This window comes from Neovison vison, chromosome 2 (assembly GCF_020171115.1).
Source record: "Neovison vison isolate M4711 chromosome 2, ASM_NN_V1, whole genome shotgun sequence".
In the NCBI taxonomy this organism is placed as follows: domain Eukaryota; kingdom Metazoa; phylum Chordata; class Mammalia; order Carnivora; family Mustelidae; genus Neogale; species Neogale vison.
The window spans coordinates 38,178,751-38,199,834 of NC_058092.1; the positions used below are offsets into that span (position 1 = coordinate 38,178,751).

The window sequence follows — 21,084 nt, forward strand, 5'->3', positions numbered from 1 at the left end:
GTAGCTTTAATGTCTTTTTGATCTAGCCTCAGAAGTCATACACTGTTATTTCTTCCATAGTCTGTTGTTTGCACAGATCAGCCCTATTCACATGTTGTGGGAAGAAACTACACAGGGGTGAAAATAGCAGTAGGCAAAAAATCACTCGAAGCCATCTTTTACCCCAAAAGTTTAAAAATATATAAATTTAAAATAATTTAAAACAGCAAGTATAAGGATCTAACTGGGCTTGAAAAGCACAGAGACAGGAAAGAATCTCTTACTACAGAGATAAATAACTAAAATCCACTCAGCCGCAAATTAAAAATGCTATAACTGAAGTGCAAACCAAATGGATGCCATAAAAATGAGGATGGACAAAGCAGGGAACAAATCAGTGCTACAGAAGATAAATTATGGAAAATAAAGAAGCTAAAAAGAGGAGGAAAACAAAGGTAATGGATCATGAAGGTAGATTTAGGGAACTCAGAGACTGATTAAAATGGAAAAACATTCATATAATAGGAGTCCCAGAAGATGAAAATAGAGGAAAAGGGGCAGAAGGTTTATTTGAGCAAATTATAGCTGAAAACTTCCCTAATCTTGGGAAGGATACAGACATCAAAACCCAAGAAGCACAGAATACCTCCATTAAACTCAACAAAAGCTGACCATTGCCAAGGCATATCACAGTCAAATTCACAAAATATAGAGGCAATTAAAAATCCTAAAAGCAGCAAGGGAAAAAAAGTTCTTAACCTACAAGGGAAGACAGATCAGGTTTGCAGCAGATCTATCCACAGCAACTTGGCAGGCCAGAAGAGGGTGGCAGGATATATTCAATGTGCTGAAAGGGAAAAATATGTAGCCAAGAATACTTTATCCAGAAAGGCTGTTATTTGGAATAGGAATATTTTGTCTGAGTTTCTCAGACAAACAAAAACGAAGAGAGATCATAATCACTAAACTATCCCTATAGAAATATTAAGGGGGACTCTTTTAGTGGGAAAAAAGACCAAAAGCAACAAAGACTAGAAAGGAGCACAGACCATCACCAGAAACACCAACTTTACAGGTAACACAATGACACTAAATTCATACCTTTCAATAATCACTCTTAATGTAAATGGACTAAATGCTCCAATCAAAAGACACAGGGTATCAGAATGGATTAAAAAAAATCCATATAATTGCTGTCTACAAGAGACTATTTTATTATTTTATTTTAAAAATTTTATTTGACAGAAAGGTAAGTGAGAGAAGGAACACAAGCAGGGAGAGTGGGAGAGGGAGATGCAGGCTTCCCATCGAGCAGGGAGCCCAATGTGGGGCTCAATCCCATGCGAAAGGACATCAAAAGAAAGCTGGAATGGCCATACTTATATCAGACAAACTGGATTATAAAACAGAGTGTAGCAGATAAAGAAGGGCATTTTATCATAATTAAGGGATCTATCCATCAAGAACATCTAACAATTGGAGCACCCAAATATATGAATCAATTAATAATAAACATAAAGAAAACTCATTAATAATAATACAATAAAAGCAGAGGACTTTAACAGCCCATTCACAGCAATGGACAGATAATCTAAACAGAAAACCAATAAGGAAACAATGGCTTTGAATGACACAATGGATCAGATGGACTTAAGAGATATATTCAGAGCATTTCATCCTAAAGGAGCAGAGTACACATTCTTTTTGCGTGCACATGGTACATTCTCCAGAATAGATCACATACTGGGTCACAAATCAGCCCTCAACAAGTATGAAAAGATCAAGATCATACCATGCATATTTTCAGACCACAACACCATGAAACTTGAACCACAAGAAAAAATTTGGAGAAACCTCAAATACATGGAGGTCAAAGAAAATCCTATTAAAGAATGAATGGGTTAACCACAAAATTAAAGAAAAAATAATAATAAAAAAACACATGGAAGCAAATAAAAACATAACAGTCCAAGACCTTTGGGATGCAGTAAAGGCAGTTCCCAAGAGGGAAGTATATTGCAATACAGGCTTATCTCAAGAAGCAAGAAAAGTCTCAAATACACAACCTAACACTACACCTAATGGAGCTAGAAAAGGAACTGCAAATAAAGCCTAAAGCCAGCAGAAGAGGGAAATAATAAACATTAGAACAGAAATAAATGATACAGAAACAAACAAACAAACAAAACCCCCACAAGGACAGATCAATGATGCTAAGAGCTGGTTCCTCAAAAGAATTAATAAAGTTCATAAGCCCCTAGCCAGACTTACCAAAAGAGAAAGGGCCCAAATAGATAAAATCACAAAGGAAAGAAGAGGAATCACAACCAATACCACAGAAATTCAAACAATTGTAAGCGAATACTATGAATAATTATATGCCAACAAACTGGGCAATCTGGAAGAAACAGACAAATTCCTAGAAACTTACAAACTACCAAACTGAAACAGGAAGATATAGAAAATTTGAACAGACCCATAATCAGAAAAAGATTGAATCAATAACCAAAAATCGCCCAAAAAACAAAAATCCTGGGCCAGATGGCTTCCCAAGGGAACCCTACAACATTTAGAGAAGAATTAATACCGATTCTTCTCAAACGTTCAAAAAAAATAGAAATGGTAGGAAAACTTCCAAAGTCATTCTACGAGGCCAGCATTACTTGGATTCCAAAACCACACAAAGAACCCACTTAAAAAGGAGAATTACAGGTCAATATCCCTGATAGAGATGGATGCAAAAATTCTCAGTAAAATACTAGCAAATCAAATTCAACAGTGCATTAAAAAATTATTCACCACAATCAAGTGGGATTTATTCCTGGACTGCAAGATTGGTTCAATATTCACAAATCAATCAATGTGATATACCACATTTATAAAAGAAAAAAAATATGATCTTGTCAATAAATGCAGAAAAAGCATTTGATAAAATATAGCATCTATTCTTTTTTTTAAGATTTTTTTATAAACATATAATGTATTTTATCCCCAGGGGTACAGGTCTGTGAGTCACCAGGTTTACACACTTCACAGCACTCACCATAGCACATACCCTCCCCAATGTCCATAACCTCACCCCTCTTCCTCCCCTCTTCCCCCAGCAACCCTCAGTTTGTTTTGTGAGATTGAGTCACTTATGGTTTGTCTCCCTCCCAATCCCCTCTTGTTTCATTTCTTCTTCTCCTACCCCCCAACCCCTCATGTTGCATCTCCACTTCCTCATATCAGGGAGATCATACCATAGTTGTCTTTCTCCGATTGACTTATTTCACTAAGCTTGATACCCTCTAGTTCCATCCACGTCATCGCAAATGGCAAGATTTCATTTCTTTTGATGGCTGCATAGTATTCCATTGTGTATGTGTGTGTGTGTGTATATATCTATATATATATACCACATCTTCTTTATCCATTCATCTGTTGATGGACATCTCGGTTCTTTCCATAGTTTGGCTATTGTAGACATTGATGCTATAAACATTGGGGTGCACGTGCCCCTGTGGGTCACTACATTTGTATCTTTAGGGTAAATACCCAGTAGTGTGATTGCTGGGTCATAGGGTAGTTCTATTTTCAACTTTTTTTTTTCCCAATTTATTTATTTTCAGAAAAACAGTATTCATTATTTTTTCACCACACCCAGTGCTCCATGCAAGCTGTGCCCTCTATAATACCCACCACCTGGTACCCCAACCTCCCACCCCCCCCGCCACTGCAAACCCCTCAGATTGTTTTTCAGAGTCCATAGTCTTTCATGGTTCATCTCCCCTTCCAATTTACCCAAAAGCACATACCCTCCCCAATGTCCATAACCCTACCCCCCTTCTCCCAACCCCCCTCCCCCCAGCAACCCACAGTTTGTTTCGTGAGATTAAGAGTCACTTATGGTTTGTCTCCCTCCCTATCCCATCTTGTTTCATGGATTCTTCTCCTACCCACTTAAGGCCCCATGTTGCATCACCACTCCTTCATATCAGGGAGATCATATGATATTTGTCTTTCTCCGCTTGACTTATTTCGCTAAGCATGATACGCTCTAGAGGAACCTCCATACAGCATCTCTTCTTGATAAAAAACCCTCAACACAGTAAGTGTAGAAGAAACATAACTCAACATCATAAAAGTCATACGCAAAAGGCCCACAGCTAATACCATCCTCAGTGGGGAAAATCTGAGAGCTTTTCCTCCATGGTCAGGAACCAGACAAGGATGTCCACTCTCACCATTACTATTTAACATGGTACTGGAAGTCTTAGCCTCAACAGTCAGAAAGAAAAGAAATAAAAGATATCCAAATCAGCAAGGAAGAAGTCAAACTTTCATTATTGGCAGAAGAAATGATACTCTCTGTAGAAAATCTCAAAGACTCCACCAAAGCATTGCTAGAACTAATACATGAATTCAGCGATGTTGCAGGATATGAAATCAATGTGCAGAGATCTGTTGACTTTCTATACACCAATAATGAAGCAGCAGAAAAAGAAATCAAGAATTTACTGCACTTGTAATTGCACCAAAAACAATAAGATTCCTATGAATAAACCTAACTAAAGAGGTAAAAATAGGTACTCTCAAAACTACAGAAGACTTATAAAAGAAATTAAAGAGGACACAAAAAAATCAGAAAAGCATTCCATGCTCATGGACTAGAAAAACAAACATTGTTAAAATGTCTGTACTACCCAAAGCAATCTATACAAAAAATGCAATCCCTAACAAAATACCAGCATTTTCCACACAGCTAGAATAATCCATCCTAAAATTTGTATAGAACCACAAAAGACCCCAAATGTTAAAAAAGAAAAATAAACCTAGAGGGGATCACGATTCTGGATTTCAAGCTATATTATACAGCTGTAGTCATTAAGACAGTATGGTACTGGCAGAAAAAGAGATACATTGTACAACTGAACAGAACTGAAAACCCAGAATTGGAGCTGGACTATATGGTCAACTAAACTTCAACAAAGCAGGAAAGAATATCCAATGGAAGAAAGTGTCTTCAACAAATGGTATTAGGAAAACTGGACAGCAACATGCAGAAGAATAAAACTGGACCACTTTCTTACACCACACACAAAAGCAAATTCAAAATGGATGAAAGACCTAAATGTGAGACAGGAATCCATCAAAATCCTAGAGGAGAACACAGACAGAAACCTCTTTGAACTCAGCTGTAGCAACTTCTTCCTAGACACATTTCCAGAGGCAGGGGAAACAAAAGCAAAAATGAACATCGAGATAAAAAGCTTCTGCACAGCGGCACCTGGGTGGCTCAGTGGGTTAAAGCCTCTGCCTTTGGCTCGGGTCATGATCCCGGGTCCTGGGATCAAGCCCTGCATCAGGCTCGCTGCTCAGCAGGGAGCCTGCTTCCTCCTCGCTCTGCCTGCCCCTCTGCCTACTTGTGATCTCTGTCAAATAAATAAATAAAATCTAAAAAAAAAAAAATGCTTCTGCACAGCAAAGGAGCCAAACAACAAAACTAAAAGGCAGGCTATGAAATGGAAGAAGATATTTGCAAACAACATACCTGATACAGGGTTATTATCCAAAATCTATAAAGAACTTTTCAAACTCAATATTAAAAAAAAATAATCCAGTTAAGAAATGGGCATGGGACATGAATAGACACTTTCCCAAAGAAGACATCCAGGTGGCTAACAGATGTGTGAAAAGATGCTCAACATCAGTCACCATGAGGAAATACAAATCAAAACCACAACGAGGTACCACACCACACCTGTTTGAATGGCTAAAATTAACAACAAAATAAACAACAATTGTTGGTGAGGATGTGGAGGAAGGGGAGACCTCTTACACTGTTGGAATATGAACAGGTACAGCCAATGTGGAAAACAGTATGAATGTTCTTCAAAAAGTTAAAAATAGAACCACCCTATGATACAGCAATTGCACTACTAGGTATTTATGCAAAGGATATAAAAATACAGATCCACAGGAGTACATGTACATGCATCCTGATGTTTTATAGCAGCATTATCAAAAATAGCCAAACTACAGAAAGAGTCCAAATGTCCATCAATGGATGAATGGATAAGAAGATGTGGATAAAGAATAATATATGTGTGTATGTGTGTGTGTGTGTGTGTGTGTGTATATACATACACACACATATTTCTCATCCATCAAAAAGAATGAAATCTTGCCATTTGCAACATGGGTGGAGCTACAGTGTATTATGCTAAGTGAAATCAGTCAGTCAGATAAAGACAAATACCATATGATCTCACTTATATTTGAAATTTATGAAAGAAAACAGATGAACATATGGGACGGGGGTGGGAAGGACAGAGAGAAACCAACCATAAGATATTCTTAATGATAGGGAACAAACACGGTTGGTAGAGGGAGGTGAGTGGAGGATGGGCTAGATGAGTGATAGGAATTAAAGAGGGCACTTGTGATGAGCACTGGATGTTGAGTGTTTAAGTGATGAATCACTGACTTCTACTCCAAAAATCAATATTGCACTTTATGTTAACTAAATAAAATTTAAATTGAAAAAGGAAAATTTAATTAAGAAACAAAAAAAGACAATATTCATAAAATAATGAAGGACACATGACATACATTGGTGAAAAAAGTCAATCCAGAATAATCAACACATGATGCATTCTGGTATTATTAGCAAACTTCAAAAAGGAAGGGGGAAAAAACACCACAATTGGATTTCCAAGCTAAAAGAGCAAGTCACTCACAAGGGGAAGAATGTTGGATTTTAAACAGATTTTGACAGCAATATTCTGTGTCAAAACCAAGTAACATACTTAAAATAAAGAAAATATAAGCCAAGGATTTTTATATCCAGCCAAAGTAACTTTCAGGTACAAAGATTACAGACAAAATATCATCTTTGGGCAACTCAGGGAATATTTGTCCCATGAGCCTCCTTAGGAATCTACTAGGGAAGAGCTTCAGACAACTGCAATGATTGGAGAAGACACTGATATAAAATGGCAAACATTAGTTATTTACACGTAGAACTTTAAATGAAGAATGTAAAGGAGAGTGTATATTACAGAATATTATAATGGTATATGCTCTGAAAAGGTAGCTGAGTATAGTTATGAAAAAACAGAAAGGAGAAAAAATTCTTTAACTGTCTTCAATAATTGTATCTCCAATGGTAGTTTGTTATTTTTGTTCTGAGATCATTTTGTTACCACAGCAAATGAGGACTTGGGTTATGTTCTAATTTTATCACCTTGAAAGCATCTGCATTCATGATTTCTGGATTACAAGATAAAGTCTACACATCTTAGCCTGTTTTTCCATGATCTGGCTCAATAAGGACCTTCTGCTTTACCTGGATTATTTCCACAAGGAGTTTTACCTAAAAACATGCATTTCTGTACAGGATAGGCTGGTAGGATTAAGTCACATTTATTCTTATTTCTTCTATTTAAAGCATCTAGGCAAAAAATAATTGCTACATACAGCAAAAGAGTGAGAAAGAGAGAATATGAACTAATTAGGCATTATGTGCTTACTGATGAAAGACAAAACGTGACTCAACCTTTCTGTTTCTATTTAAGAGGTATTTTGAAATAAGCATATATTGACATTTTTACTCAACATAACAATCATTGTGTTCAATTATAATGTTTATTCTGTTTGTATTTAATGTACCTAAATGATATGGTTGGGTATAAATTTACTGTTTTCTATTTACCCTGCTTATTCTATAGTCTGTGTTTCCCTCTATTTCCTTATTTCTGCCAGAGGCACAAGTGTCTGGGATTTAGATGTAATAGCAAAAGGATTGGGGTTTTCATTGAAGTGATCTTACATTTTCTTGAATAAAAGTGGAAATCATTTGCTCCCTTTTCACTTGGATTTTATTTTCAATTCAATCTTTCCTGATCACTGACTTTCATTAACTTGTTTGAAGGTTTTCTTCATTGTTTAATGATTATCAAACTTTCAACATATTATGGTTTATTCTCCTCCATATTAGTCAAATGTTTAATGATTCATAAAGGACTTTTTTGCTGTCCCAGAATAGGTTGATATTTAAATAAAATCTTTTTTTTTTGTAAAATTCTTTGTGAAGTAGAAAGTAAATTTTTAAAACCCTGGTATTTACATTTAAGATTATATGTCTTTGTCTATGAGCATCCTTCAAGGAGGACCAACCTGAACTTTGATCTGACCTGTGTCCAGAGAGTGTGTTTCAGTGTGCAAAAAACAATGTCTATCTCTAGTATGTTAGTATTTATTTCTGTTTCTGAGCATGTATTCTGTTGATGGATCTTATGTTTGCATGTTTCCACATGTTTATGTTTGGGCATTTATATTATCTTTTTTTGGGGGGGCATTTATATTATCTAACTTATGTGTATCAGATTGTACTTTTTGTGTTTATTTCTGTAGAGCTTAGTGGTTAAGATCAGAGAGTAAAAAGGGCACATGATGTGAGTATCTGAGCACTGGGTGTTATATTCAACTGATGAATTATTGAACACTACATCTGAAACAAATGATGTATTATATATTGGCTAATTGAATTTAAATGAAAAAAGCAAACAAAAAAAACCTCAATAAAAACATGCTGAAATGAAAAAAGTATTAATCTAGATTCAAATCTTTGTTCCAATCATCTTAGATATCTATATGACCTTATACAAGCCACTTAACTTTTCTGAGTTCATCTTTAAAATAGCACTCCTTAATAGTAATTACTTTATAAGATTGCAATGATAATATGGAGTAACATATACAGAGTGACTGGGATGCAGTCAACATTTAATGAACACTTATTATTTCTATGTAATCAATTTGTTTTTCTCTGGAAAAACAATGACTTTACTTGTTTATGCTTTCTATTCTTATATTTAATCATATACTGTGCCACACTGTTTTTTTTTACTCTTTTATATTTATTTGCTGGTTTATTAAATAATCATTGGATTATATAAGTTCCTGTGGACAGGAAATTTGCTTACATGCAAAAATCTCCAGTGCTGTGCATAGTGCCAGATACAGAGCATGCAGATATTTGGAGGAGAATGTTCAATATATATGAATTAACATAGGCAGAAAAATCTGACTGATTTTAATAGTATGTGTTCAGGCTACTCTTAGAGTAAACCAATTTAAGATACTGGGATTAGTGCCCAGTTTAAGACAACTGTATTTGTGTATGTATGTGTTTGGTGTGTGTGTGCATGTGCCTGTGTGTAGTTTGTTTTTGTTTAAAGGCACAAAGAAGCTGCTTAAACAGTAGTACAAGTGGTGCCAAATTTCTGAGAGAATAGGTGAATTAAAGGTCTGTAAGAGACCTAAAGGTTTGTAAGAGAATAGGTGAATTAAAGGTCTTGTGTGTTCAGCATAGAATAAAATGTTGGGAATCTATGCTTTGTTCAACCACAGGTCCACTGCTGGAAGACAGAGAAATCAGTAGGGTTTTGGCAGTCTCACTATGCTAGATGTACAAAATTAAAAACCTGAGAGGTCAAAATCCAATGAGACATGATGGGTACAAAACTGAGCTAACTGTTCCCTTAAGATACTTGCAGAATGTCTGAATCAGTGCAGGGTGAAGGGACAAAAAGCTAAGCAGAAAGTATTTGAAAAGCAGAAGGGATTTTCTGCTGTGTTGCCTAAGAAGAATTATACATAGTACGCTATGTAAGGAAAGGAGCCTATAATCATATCAGCTCTTGGTTAAAAGCCCAAAGAGCTGAAATTAAGAACTTAGAATGGTTGACCTGAACAAGGGTTTGAGCTGAGCGGTCCATCTACATATAATGCAGATTTTTTACAGTACTATAAAAATATTTTCTCTTCCTTATGATTTTCTTAATAACATTTTTTCTCTAACTTACTTCATTATAAGAATACAGTATATAGTACATACACAAATGTGTTAATTGACAGTTTTATGTTATTGGTTAGACTTCTGGCCAACAGTAGGCTATCAGTAGTTAAGTTTTGGGGGGTCAAAAGTTATACACAGATTTCTGTGCAAGGGGGGTGTGGAGCCTCTGAACTCTGTACTGTTTAAAGGTCAACAGTAGTTTAACTTTTTATTTTTGAATATTTAGATTTACAAAACAGTTGCAAAGAGAAAAGAGTTCTTGTACCCAGGAACTTCATCCTTCACCCATGTTCTCAATATTAACATCTTATATAGCCACAGTTCATTTTGCAAAACAAAGAAATCAATATTAGTACAGTAATTAGCTACATTGCAGATTATACTTGGAGTATACTAGTTTTTCCAGTAATGCACCTCTATTCCGGGATACAACAGAGGATACCATGATGCTTTTGGATCATTTCTTCTCAGTCTCCTCCAAACTGTGACAAGTTTCTGTTCTTCCTTGTCTCTCATGACCTTGATGGTTTGGAAGAGTACCAGTCAGGTATTATGTATAAAGCTTCTTAATTTGATTTTGTTTGATATTTTTCCATGTTTGACTAGAGTTATGGGCTCTGGGAAACAATGTCACAGAGCAGTGCCCTTCATATTGCCTGATATCAAGGAACACCAGATGTCAGCATGAGTTATCATTACTGATGTTAACCTTGACCACTTTGTAAAGGTGGTGTCTGCCAGATTTCTCAAGTTACAATTTCTCCTTTCTATGTTCTCTTCAACAGAAACAAATCACTAAGTCTAGCTCACACTGGAGGGAGGAAGAATTAAGCTCTACCTCATGGAAGGGGCCATATCCACAATTATTATTTACAATTCTCCCATAAGGAAGATGTGTCCATTCTCCTCCTCAGTCATTCATTGTTTCACTTATATCAATATGTACTCATGGACTTTATTTTATTCTTTGGATTATAATCCAAATATTGCTATTTATTTGTTGCTCAAATTATTCCAGCAATGGCCATTGGGACTTCAGATTGGCTCCTGTGTTCTTTTGATATAACCCTGTCCTCCTCACTTCCCTTTCCTTTTTTTTTTTTTTTTTTAAGTGATTCTTCACTTTCCATGCTATAAGATGTTCTTCTGTCCTAATCTGTGTTTTGTCTGCCCCAGCCCCAGAATCAGCTACTGCTCCAAGAGTCCTGGCAACTTTTACTGAATACAGGTATTTAGAAACCAAGATCTGGGAGCTGGGTGTGCTCATTGCTACTGGATTGTCATTCCTTTTAGGCCCTTCTGGAGGACAAAAGTAGGAAATACAGATGTGTACTAACCCAAATACACTCATATCTGTATTTGAGTCAATCTATCTGTATGCATATTAAAATAAACATGAATTAAACTGTTACTTTAGACACTAACATCATAGGGTTCACCTTGTTTGTCAAATGTCTTTTCTCACAGTGAAAAACCTGGTTGTATTTATCTATGACTTCTTTACTTGTTTGTTCAACTCTCATATAAATGTAAAGTATTCTTAGAATTGCTAATATATAGCCCTGTATGAAACACACTTAGCTATTAGAGCAAGGGTTGGCAAACTTTAACTCCCATGGTAATTCTGGCCCTTTAGTAAGGTCTGATATGTAAAAGTAATTTTTATCTTTACATTTAAAAGATGGGAGGAAAGGTTTCATGAAAATAACAGGAAATTCACATTTTAGTGCATATGGATAAAGTTTACTTGGAATACAGACATACTAATCTGTTTACCTATTGTATATGTCTGCTTTACTGCTATAACAGCAGAGCTGAGTAGTATGACAGGGACCCTATGGCACAATAAATATTTACTCTTGGGGCACCTAGGTGGCTCAGTTGTTAAGCGTCTGCCTTCAGCTCAGGTCATGATCCCAGGGTCCCAGGGTCCTGGGGTCCCGGGATTGAGCCTCACTTTGGGCTCCCCACTCAGGGGGAAGCCTGCTTCTCCCTCCCCCCTCCCTCCCTGCTTGTGTTCCCTCCCTCTCTCTCTGTCAAATAAATAAATAAAATCTTAAAAAAAAATTTACTCTCTGGCTCGTTGCAGAAAATGTTTGCAAATCCCTGCAAAAGAATATAGTGATTAAATAGTTCTTTTTGTCTTTATCCTCACAGTATCAACCAAAACCCTATACTCCAAAGTTATTTAGGTAAGCTAATTTATAGCTATATCTTGTATTTTTAGTACTTTTAGATTAATTTTGTATAATCTGCATTAAATCCTCAGAAGCCCAAACATCACACTTGATGTTTTTTCTTTTATTTTTCATTCAGTAAAGTTCTCTCTCTTTGATGTACATTTCTGGCAGTTTTTCAAAAAAAAGTCACATGTTAACAACTTCAGTATCTAGCAGCTCCAACACCCTAAAAATCTCTCTGTGGGCCTGGTTCCTTTGTAGTCAACCTCTCATGCCTCTCCTATACTTTGCTATTTCAGCAATGTCATATAAATAAAATCATACAATATGTAGCTTTGGAGTTCTAACTTCTTTCATTTAGCAAACTGAATTTAAGACTAACCATGTTGTTGTATGAATTTATAAGCTCACATTAAAAAAAAAAGATATATTATTTTAGAGAGGGGGGGAAGGACAAGCAGAAAGGGAGAGAGACAATATCAAAAAGATTCCTCACTGAGCACGGAGCCTGATGCGAGGTTTGATCCCATGACCTTGAGGATCATGACCTGAACCAATATCAAGAGTTGGACACTTAACTGACGGCCACCCAGTATCCCTAGAGCTCACTCCTTTTCATTGCTGAGTTATAGTCCATTGAATGGCTATACCATTGTTTGACCTTCATTTGTCTTTGAAGAGTATATTGGTTGCATCTAATTTTGGGCAATTACAAATATACTTACTATAAACATTCATGTACAGATTTTTCTGTGAACATAAGTTTTCAGATATATAGGAAAGTATTTGGGTAAATACTTAAAAGCAGGATTGCTGGGTTGTACGGTAAGTGTATTTAACCTTATACAAAACTGCCAAGCTGTCGTGTGGCTATAAGCATTGGGCTTTCCCATCAGCACTGAATGAGAATTCCTATTGCTCCATATCCTTCACAGCATTTACTAACACAAGTTTTTTTGGGGTTTTGTTTCTGTTTAACAATTCTAATAGGTAGCAGTGATATCTCATTGCTGTTTTAATTTGCATTTCTTTATTTTTATTTTTATTTTTTTTAAAAGATTTTATTTATTTATTTGACAGAGAAAGAGATCACAAGCAGGCAGAGAGGCAGACAGAGAGAGCAGGAAGCAGGCTCTCCGCAGAGCAGAGAGCCGATGCGGGGCTCGATCCCATGATGCTGGGATCATGACCTGAGCTGAAGGCAGAGGCTTTAACCCACTGAGCCACCCAGGCACCCCTAATTTGCATTTCTATAATGATTATTGAGCATCTTTTCATGTTTATGTGGTGAAATGTCTGTTCAGATATATTGCCCATTTTTATTTGGGTTCTTTATTTTCTTGCAATTACGTTTGAAGAGGATTTTTTTTTAAAAATTCTGGATAAAAATCCTTAATTACATTTGTGATTTGAAAATATTTTCATCCAGACTCTGACTTGTCATTCTATTCTTTTAACATTATCGTTCATAGATCAAAAATTTTTATTTTTAATCAAGTTCACTTTATCAATTTTTTTATGGATCATGGGTTTGCTGTCATATCTTAAAAGTAATTTACAAATATAAATTAAATAGATTTTTCTACTATGTTTTAGGTCTATGATCTATTTTTAAATGTGCATTTTTAAAACTCCATTGAAAAGACAACAAATGCAAAGTCTTCAGTTGACTTTGTACTTTTGTCAAAACTCAGTAGACAGTATTGATGTGGGTCTATCTCTGGGGTATCTATTCTATTCTTTTGACATATGTGTCTACTGTTTAGTCAACAACACAATGTCTTCATTATTGTGCTTTATAGTAAGTCTTAAAATTAGGCAGAGGGTCCTCCAACTTTGTTCATTTTCAGAATTATTTTTGTTTTTTCAATTTCCTTTGTTCCTTCCATATACATTTTAGAATAAGCTTGTAAATTTCTATTAAAAAGTTTGATAGGGTTTTAATTATGATTGAACTGAATCTAGAGATCAGATTGGGGAAAAGTGACATCTTCATATGGAGTCCTCCAATCTGTGAACATGGTGTAGTTTTTCATTTAGTTCTATCTTCTTTGATTGCTTCCAACAGCATTTTGTAGTTCTCAGAATGCAAATGCTGCACCTATTTTGTTAGGATTATAGCTAAGGACTTCAATATCAGGTGCTACTGTAAATGGTTTGGATTTCCTAATCTAAAATTCCAACTATTCATTTCAGATATATAGGAAAAAATTGACTTTATTAATATTTTGTGACCTTGCTAACCTCACTTATTAGTTCTGGCAGCCTTTCTGGAGATCCTGTGGAATTCTCTGCAAAACCATATCCTCTGCAAATATAAGGTATTTTTTTCTTATTTTCCAATCTGTATCCCTTTTATTTCTTTTTCTTATCTTCCTGCATTGTCTAAAACTCCCAGTATGATGTTAAAGGAATGTTAAGAGAGGGCATCCTTGTTTCTGAATTTAGGGGAAAATATTCAGCCTTTCACCATTAAGTATAAAGTGTTAGCTGTAGGTTTTCAAAGATGCTCTTCATTAGATTGATAAAGTTCCCCTCTACCTCAATTTTACTAAGAATGTTTATCAAGAATAGAGTTTGATTTTGTTAGATACTTGTTCTGTGCTTATTGAAATGACATACAGAAGAAATATGTTTTTTCTTATTTAACCCATCAGTAAGATGAACTTATATTGCATTTCTAGAAGGAGACCACTTGATTATGATATACTTTCATTTTTATAAACTGATGGATTTGATTTGCTAGTGTGTTGTTGAGGATTTCTGCATATATGTTCATGGGATTCTGGTCTGTATTTTTCTTTTCTTTTTATGTCATAGTCTGATATTAGGGAAAATACTGATTTCATAAAAGGTTTTCCTTTTACTTTCTGTCTGGTAAGACAGAAATCTTCTTAAAGATTTGGTAGAATTCACCAGAGAAACCATCCGGGTCTGGTGTTTTCTTTTATGTAAGATTCTTAACTTCAAATTCAATTTCTTTAATAGATATACAACTGTTGAGATTATCAATTTCTTCTTGAGTTAGTTTTGGTACTTTGTGTCTTTCAAAAAATTCTTGAAAAGTTATGTCTTTCATAAAATTTCAAATAGTTTTAACATAAATATAAACACAAGACAGGATTAGCAGATTAGAGGACATTTCTAACGAAAGTATCCAAATTAGGGAGGGAAAAATAATTAAAAATATCTAAAAAAAAGCACAAGATACATATGAGTCTAAAAATCTAAAAAATCTTTTTTTTTAAAAGATCTTATTTATTTATATGACAGACAGAGATCACAAGTAGGCACAGAAGCAGGCAGAGGGAGAGGAGGAAGCAGGCTCCCTGCTGAGCAGAGCAGCCGATATGGGGCTTCATTCCAGGACCCTGGGATCATGAACTGAGCTGAAGGCAGAGGCTTTAACTTACTGAGCCACCCAGGCACCCCTAAAAAATCTTCTGTAAGTCAAAACATCTAATGTAAGTATAACTGGGAGTTCCAGAAAAACAGGTAATGGGGCATAAGAACACTTTAAAGAAAGAATGGCTACAGGTTTTCCAAAACTAATGGAAAATATCAACCTACAAATTTAGGAAGCTCTGAAAACTTAACATAGAATCAATCCAAGAATGCCAAATGTAGGTATATAATAGTAAAATTACTAGACACAAAGTTGAAGAGTAAATCTTAAATACAACAGAGAGGGGAAAAATTCCCATATTACCTCAAAGGTGTAATAGCTTACTTTCTAAGACATACAAAAAAAGCGAGAAGTCAATGGAATAGCTTCTTTAAAACACCAAAGAAAATAACTACCAACCAACCAACTACCAACCAACCAACCAACCATTTATTTATATCCAATAAAATCAACCCCCATAAAATTAAAACCAAGATGTTTTCAAACAAAATCAGAATTGATAGCCAGGAGAATATCATAAAAGAAGTATTAAAGGCAGAAGGAAAATGACTGTAGAATCCATATGGGAACATGGAATTGCAGGAAAGAAAGAATAATAATAGAAAAGCTAAACAAGGGGCTAATATGAATAAACATTACTATATAGATAAAATTAATTTCTTGTGTGTTTTATATATGTAGACTTAAAATATATGACAAAAATGTGCAAAAAAGGGGGCAGGTTAAAAAGGGTTAAATAATTTAGGGCCCCATTATAAGGGAGAGGTCAAAGAAAAAATAATTTGTTATGAATACATGTTGAAATCTGTAGAGCAACCAATAACAGAAAAGTTAAAAAAAAATAACAAATAAAAAGGTAAGAAAGTTATAAAAAATACTAATCCAAACCAAGGCCACATCAATTTATATAGAAGTTAAAGATTTTAATTCTTCAAAAAAACCTTGTGCTACTCATAAGATATGCACTTCAAATATATTGATAAAAACAAAAAGTGGAAAAATACATACCATGCCAAGACTAGTCAAAAGGAAGACTAGCCAAAAGAAAGCCATTGTAACTCTACAAATATCAGATCAAACATACTGTCACACAGGAATATTGCTAGAAAGGAAGAGATAAAGAACCTTCATAACAAAAGGTTCATAACCACAGTCTGAAATCTGTATCCCACCAATGACATAGCTCCAAATATATAAAATTAACGTAACTAGAAAGAAATCTTGAGGCTTAAACCTTCATTGGAACTTGATACCTATTTATCATGATACAGAAAAAATAATTTTCATCAGATCATATATTTAAATGGGAAAGAAAGCCTTTAGAGGAAAATACAGGAGACAGTCTTAAAATACACAAAATTTCTAAAAATGTTAACAAAAAACCATAATAAATTGAATTCATTAGGATTAAGAATTTTACATCAAAGACGTCATTAAGAGAATAAAAAGGCAAGGCACAGAGTGAAAAAAGACAATTACAAAACATATAATTAAAAATTCATGGGCGCCTGGGTGGCTCAGTGGGTTGAGCCGCTGCCTTCGGCTCAGGTCATGGTCTCGGGGTTCTGGGATCGAGTCCCGCATCAGGCTGTCTGCTCGGCAGGGAGCCTGCTTCCTCCTCTCTCTCTCTTTCTGCCTGCCTCTCTGCCTACTTGTGATCTCTCTCTGTCAAATAAATAAATAAAATCTTTAAAAAAAAAAATTCATGTCAAGGGTCTATATGGAACTCAACAAAAAAACCAAAAGGAGACAACTCAGTACAAAAATTGGCAAATGACTTGAACAAGTACTCACAAAAGAGAATAGCCAAAGGCCAATAAGTATACTCACTAGTCATCAGGAAATAGCAAACTGGAACTATCATATGATAAACTACTTCTTACTTACCCAAAGGCCAAAATGAAAACACAAACAGGCACATGTACACACACACACACACACACACACACACCCCAATCAAGTAACGGTAAGGATGTGGAGCAAGTATAACTCTCACACCTAGGTTGTTAAAATCACTTGAAAAATTCTTTGACAGCACCTTCTAAAGCTGCTTCTAAAGCATACCCTATGACTGGGCAATTGCAAATGGGAAGAATACATAGACACCCAAATAAGAATACATACATACCCCAATAAGAAGAATACAATGATACCCAAAGTATGCATAAAATGCTTATAGCAGGTCTATAATAGCCCAAACCAGAAACAACCTGAATATCCATCAACAAGGAATAAATAAGTCAGCAGTAGTATTTTCATATAATAAAATACCATATAGCAGCAAAAGTGAAGAACTATTGCTAAATATAATGTCTGTAGTACAAAGAAGTCTGAATTGTGAAGTCAAAGTGAAAAAAGTCAGAGAAAAAAGTAGATACCGTAGGATTTCATTTATAAAAAGATTAAAACACGCAACACTAATCTTGCTATTAAAAGTTAGGAGAATGTTTATCCTTGGAGTGAAAGTAACTGAGAGACAAGAGGAGAAGTTTCTGCAGAGCTGATATTTTTTTTCTTGACTTGGTAGATGGTTTACACAGGAGTGTGCTGATTTTATTGCAATTCATAAAGTTGTTACTTATGATTTGTATCTTTTCCATATGTATACTGTACTTTGAAAACAAGCTTAATTTAAAGACAGTATGCATATAGAAACTTAAAACTGTACAAAATGATAGAATGTCACATAATCCAGTCACATCATTAGGACCAAGCCTAGTACCCAACAGGACACTCATGATAAATGATTGTTTCTTAAACTACTGAATGAAACAAACAAACAAAAAAAGCAAACACAAAAAGAATACACCATAATTATTCCCCAGCTGTCCTTCATAAATGTTTATTTGCCTTACCCAGAAAATATTCTCATATTGACGTTCTCTAGTATTAAACCCAGTAAACCTGATCTGCTCTTTTCCTCTTTTAAATTTTTAATTAACACAAAAATCAATTCAGAAACTGCTTCAAAATAATTGTATCTCACCCCATGTCCCCTTGTTCTACCATTTAGAATAAAAACTATTTGTGGGAAATTGAATTTATACTAGGCCACAAAACAAGTCTCCACACTTTGAAGGCTATGAAATAATTATCATAAAGTCACTACTTACTGACTATGAGATAATTATTAGTAACATTGTTTAAAGTTCAGATGATGTCAAACATTTCACATAATGACTCAGGTCAAGCAGAAAGTTAGAGATGTTGCCTTTAGCAAAACCCCTGACTTCAGTCGAATGGAGGTTGTATCTTTTTTTCTTCTCTTTCCAGTGATTAACTATTACAGGCTTTAAGCATCTTCACTGGTTTTCTTGCCCAATTAGAAAAGGCCTTCAAGAGAAAATTTTAGAAACTAACATATAAATGTCTTTGATGAGCCTGATGTGATTTCAAGACATTTTTTACCCGGTCATGGATCTCATCGCAGTTTGAAGGTGAACACCAATCAGAATGGAATCTGTGGGCATAAAAAACAAAGGTGACTTGTAGCCAGAGGGAGAGAAAAATAAATCTTTTCAAATGCTAGACACAGAAAGTCATTTTCTCCTTATCCTTGTGTGATAACACAGAAAGATTAAAATGGCATATTTTCTTCATTGACCAAGGATGAGAGGCAGATGTAAAATCAGGCACTGGTTCTCTCAGAAGTATTAAGTCTTCATAATATGTGTAATAAGTAGTCTTAATAAAGTTTGGTGTGAATCAGGGAGAGCATACCTATATATCTGACCATTTAATGATTTCCTTACATAAGTCTTCAGAATTTATCAAGAAATAAAGATACAGATGTTCAGATTAGAACAATAATTCCAAGTATAGTGCCTTTAAAATTAGTTCTTATTTTCCAGTAATTTAATCCCACTCTCTTAAATTATGTGGGAAAAATTCCTTTCTGTATACAGAAAAATAAAACTAGTTTTATGAAATGAAGCAAAATGTTTAAATAGATGAAAATATTTAGAATCCAAACATGTTCTTACTCTTTCATAATACAGAGGAACATAAAAATAGAATAATCCCCTCTCAGCACAGATATCGCTCCCCTAGTCTCTTCTGTGTGTGTGTGTGTGTGTGTGTGTTTAAAGTGAATACTGAAAAACAGGAAAGGAAAATGTGGCTTTTATTAAAATCTGAGTTTTGGAATTACAGAAGAAATAATGCAACCATTCTTCTTTCTAATGTCCTTCCCAAACTCAAAACTGGCATTAGTTTAACGAAGCTAGTTTATATTTACCTTATACAAGGAATAATGAATATGCATATCTCCAGGTCCACCTGATTATAATTCATCTATATCAAACGTTATTGATAATTCCTTTATAAAGGAATGGGTACTAAAATGCTAAGTGCTTATATCTTTGCCTTTTTTTCTCCCAGCTTGTTCTTGCAAAGTTATAAATTTATATGTTTATACAAAGTATAAACTATTAAGCAGGAAAAATGATTTATATAATCTGTTTCAAAGAATGCTATCAATAATGGATGATCAACTATATCTAAATTTTAATATCCTACATTTGTAAAAGGAAGTGTTACTGCATCTACACAAATATATTGTCTGACTTTGTCATTTGCTATATATGTAACCCATTTTGAAAATCTGAGATCCAAATATGCAGTTCCAAGAGGATCCCTTCAGTATAATATTCAAGGATCCACTAGTCTGTGCTGTGGTATAAGAAATGACTACCTAACTATATTTAACTTCATTTACAAAATTCAAAACCATAAGCATGATTAAAAGGAATATCAGCTTCTTTTTAATTAGATTTGCTAGTATTTCTAAGTCTGATTTTAGCAATAACTCTATAGCCTAATACAAATGATAAACCATAATATTAATATTTATACTTGGAGGAGAACACTGTTTCTGAAATGTAACACTTATAATAAAAACTGCAACCATTTTATGTGTGTTAAATCTATTGGAGATATTTTTTTAAATGGGCTTAAAGCAAAAAGCACCTTCACTATAAATAAAGAAGTTCATTTGCTTACAGTCACTAATAGAGTTTTTGAAAGTCTGTTTATTCACATACATGATTAAGGAGTCAACATTTTACAGTAATCTTAGAGGAAAACTTATTTCATCTTAATGAATAATTACCAAGATAATCTCCTATAGCTATATATTCTGTCACACTCCTAATTTTGCTGGGGACATACAATCTACATTTACATCAGCTTAAATTGTGAACTGATTCCACTGGATTTTATAAACACCCTGTAAGTATACTGCTCAGTGACCTAAAAAGTCATATCAGAGAACGTCTTATATTTAAAGGTGTGGTACTGTGTGTGCTAAAAAGGATGAAATGTTTTTCTTCCTAGTAGTATGTCCTATAGACATTTTAATTTCTTTGATAAGTAAATCTGAATATTTTTTGGAACATACTCTCAAAGTAGAGGTCTTCTTCTTTAGTGAAAGTAGAAAGGTTTATCCATCCTAAGGCATACCCCAATATACATTTATTAACTTATTTAGATGAATTTAAAACTAAAATGTCATTATATTCTTTTATTTTAGAAGCACCTTAACCTTCCTCAAGTGATAGGTGAAATGGTCATGTTTAAGATTAGAGCTATTCATTTCCTTCTAGAAAAGAATTATATCTATCATCAACCATCATGATAAATGTACAAATGCCGCTCATTACTAGAAGCCATCACTT

At 34.5% G+C, this 21,084-nt stretch overlaps 1 protein-coding gene across 3 annotated transcripts in view; it reads right to left on the reverse strand.

Annotated features, from left to right (window-relative positions):
* The window catches only part of SPATA6 (spermatogenesis associated 6), a 155,808-nt gene that overhangs the window by 29,949 nt on the left and 104,775 nt on the right, over positions 1 to 21,084 (reverse strand). For 2 of the 3 annotated variants that reach the window (XM_044238190.1, XM_044238189.1), the window contains one exon: positions 18,770 to 18,869. In XM_044238190.1, coding sequence (XP_044094125.1) covers positions 18,770 to 18,869 — 100 coding nt within the window. The remainder of the gene's footprint in view (positions 1 to 18,769; positions 18,870 to 21,084) is intronic. The other variant, XM_044238191.1, reaches the window with a different exon arrangement.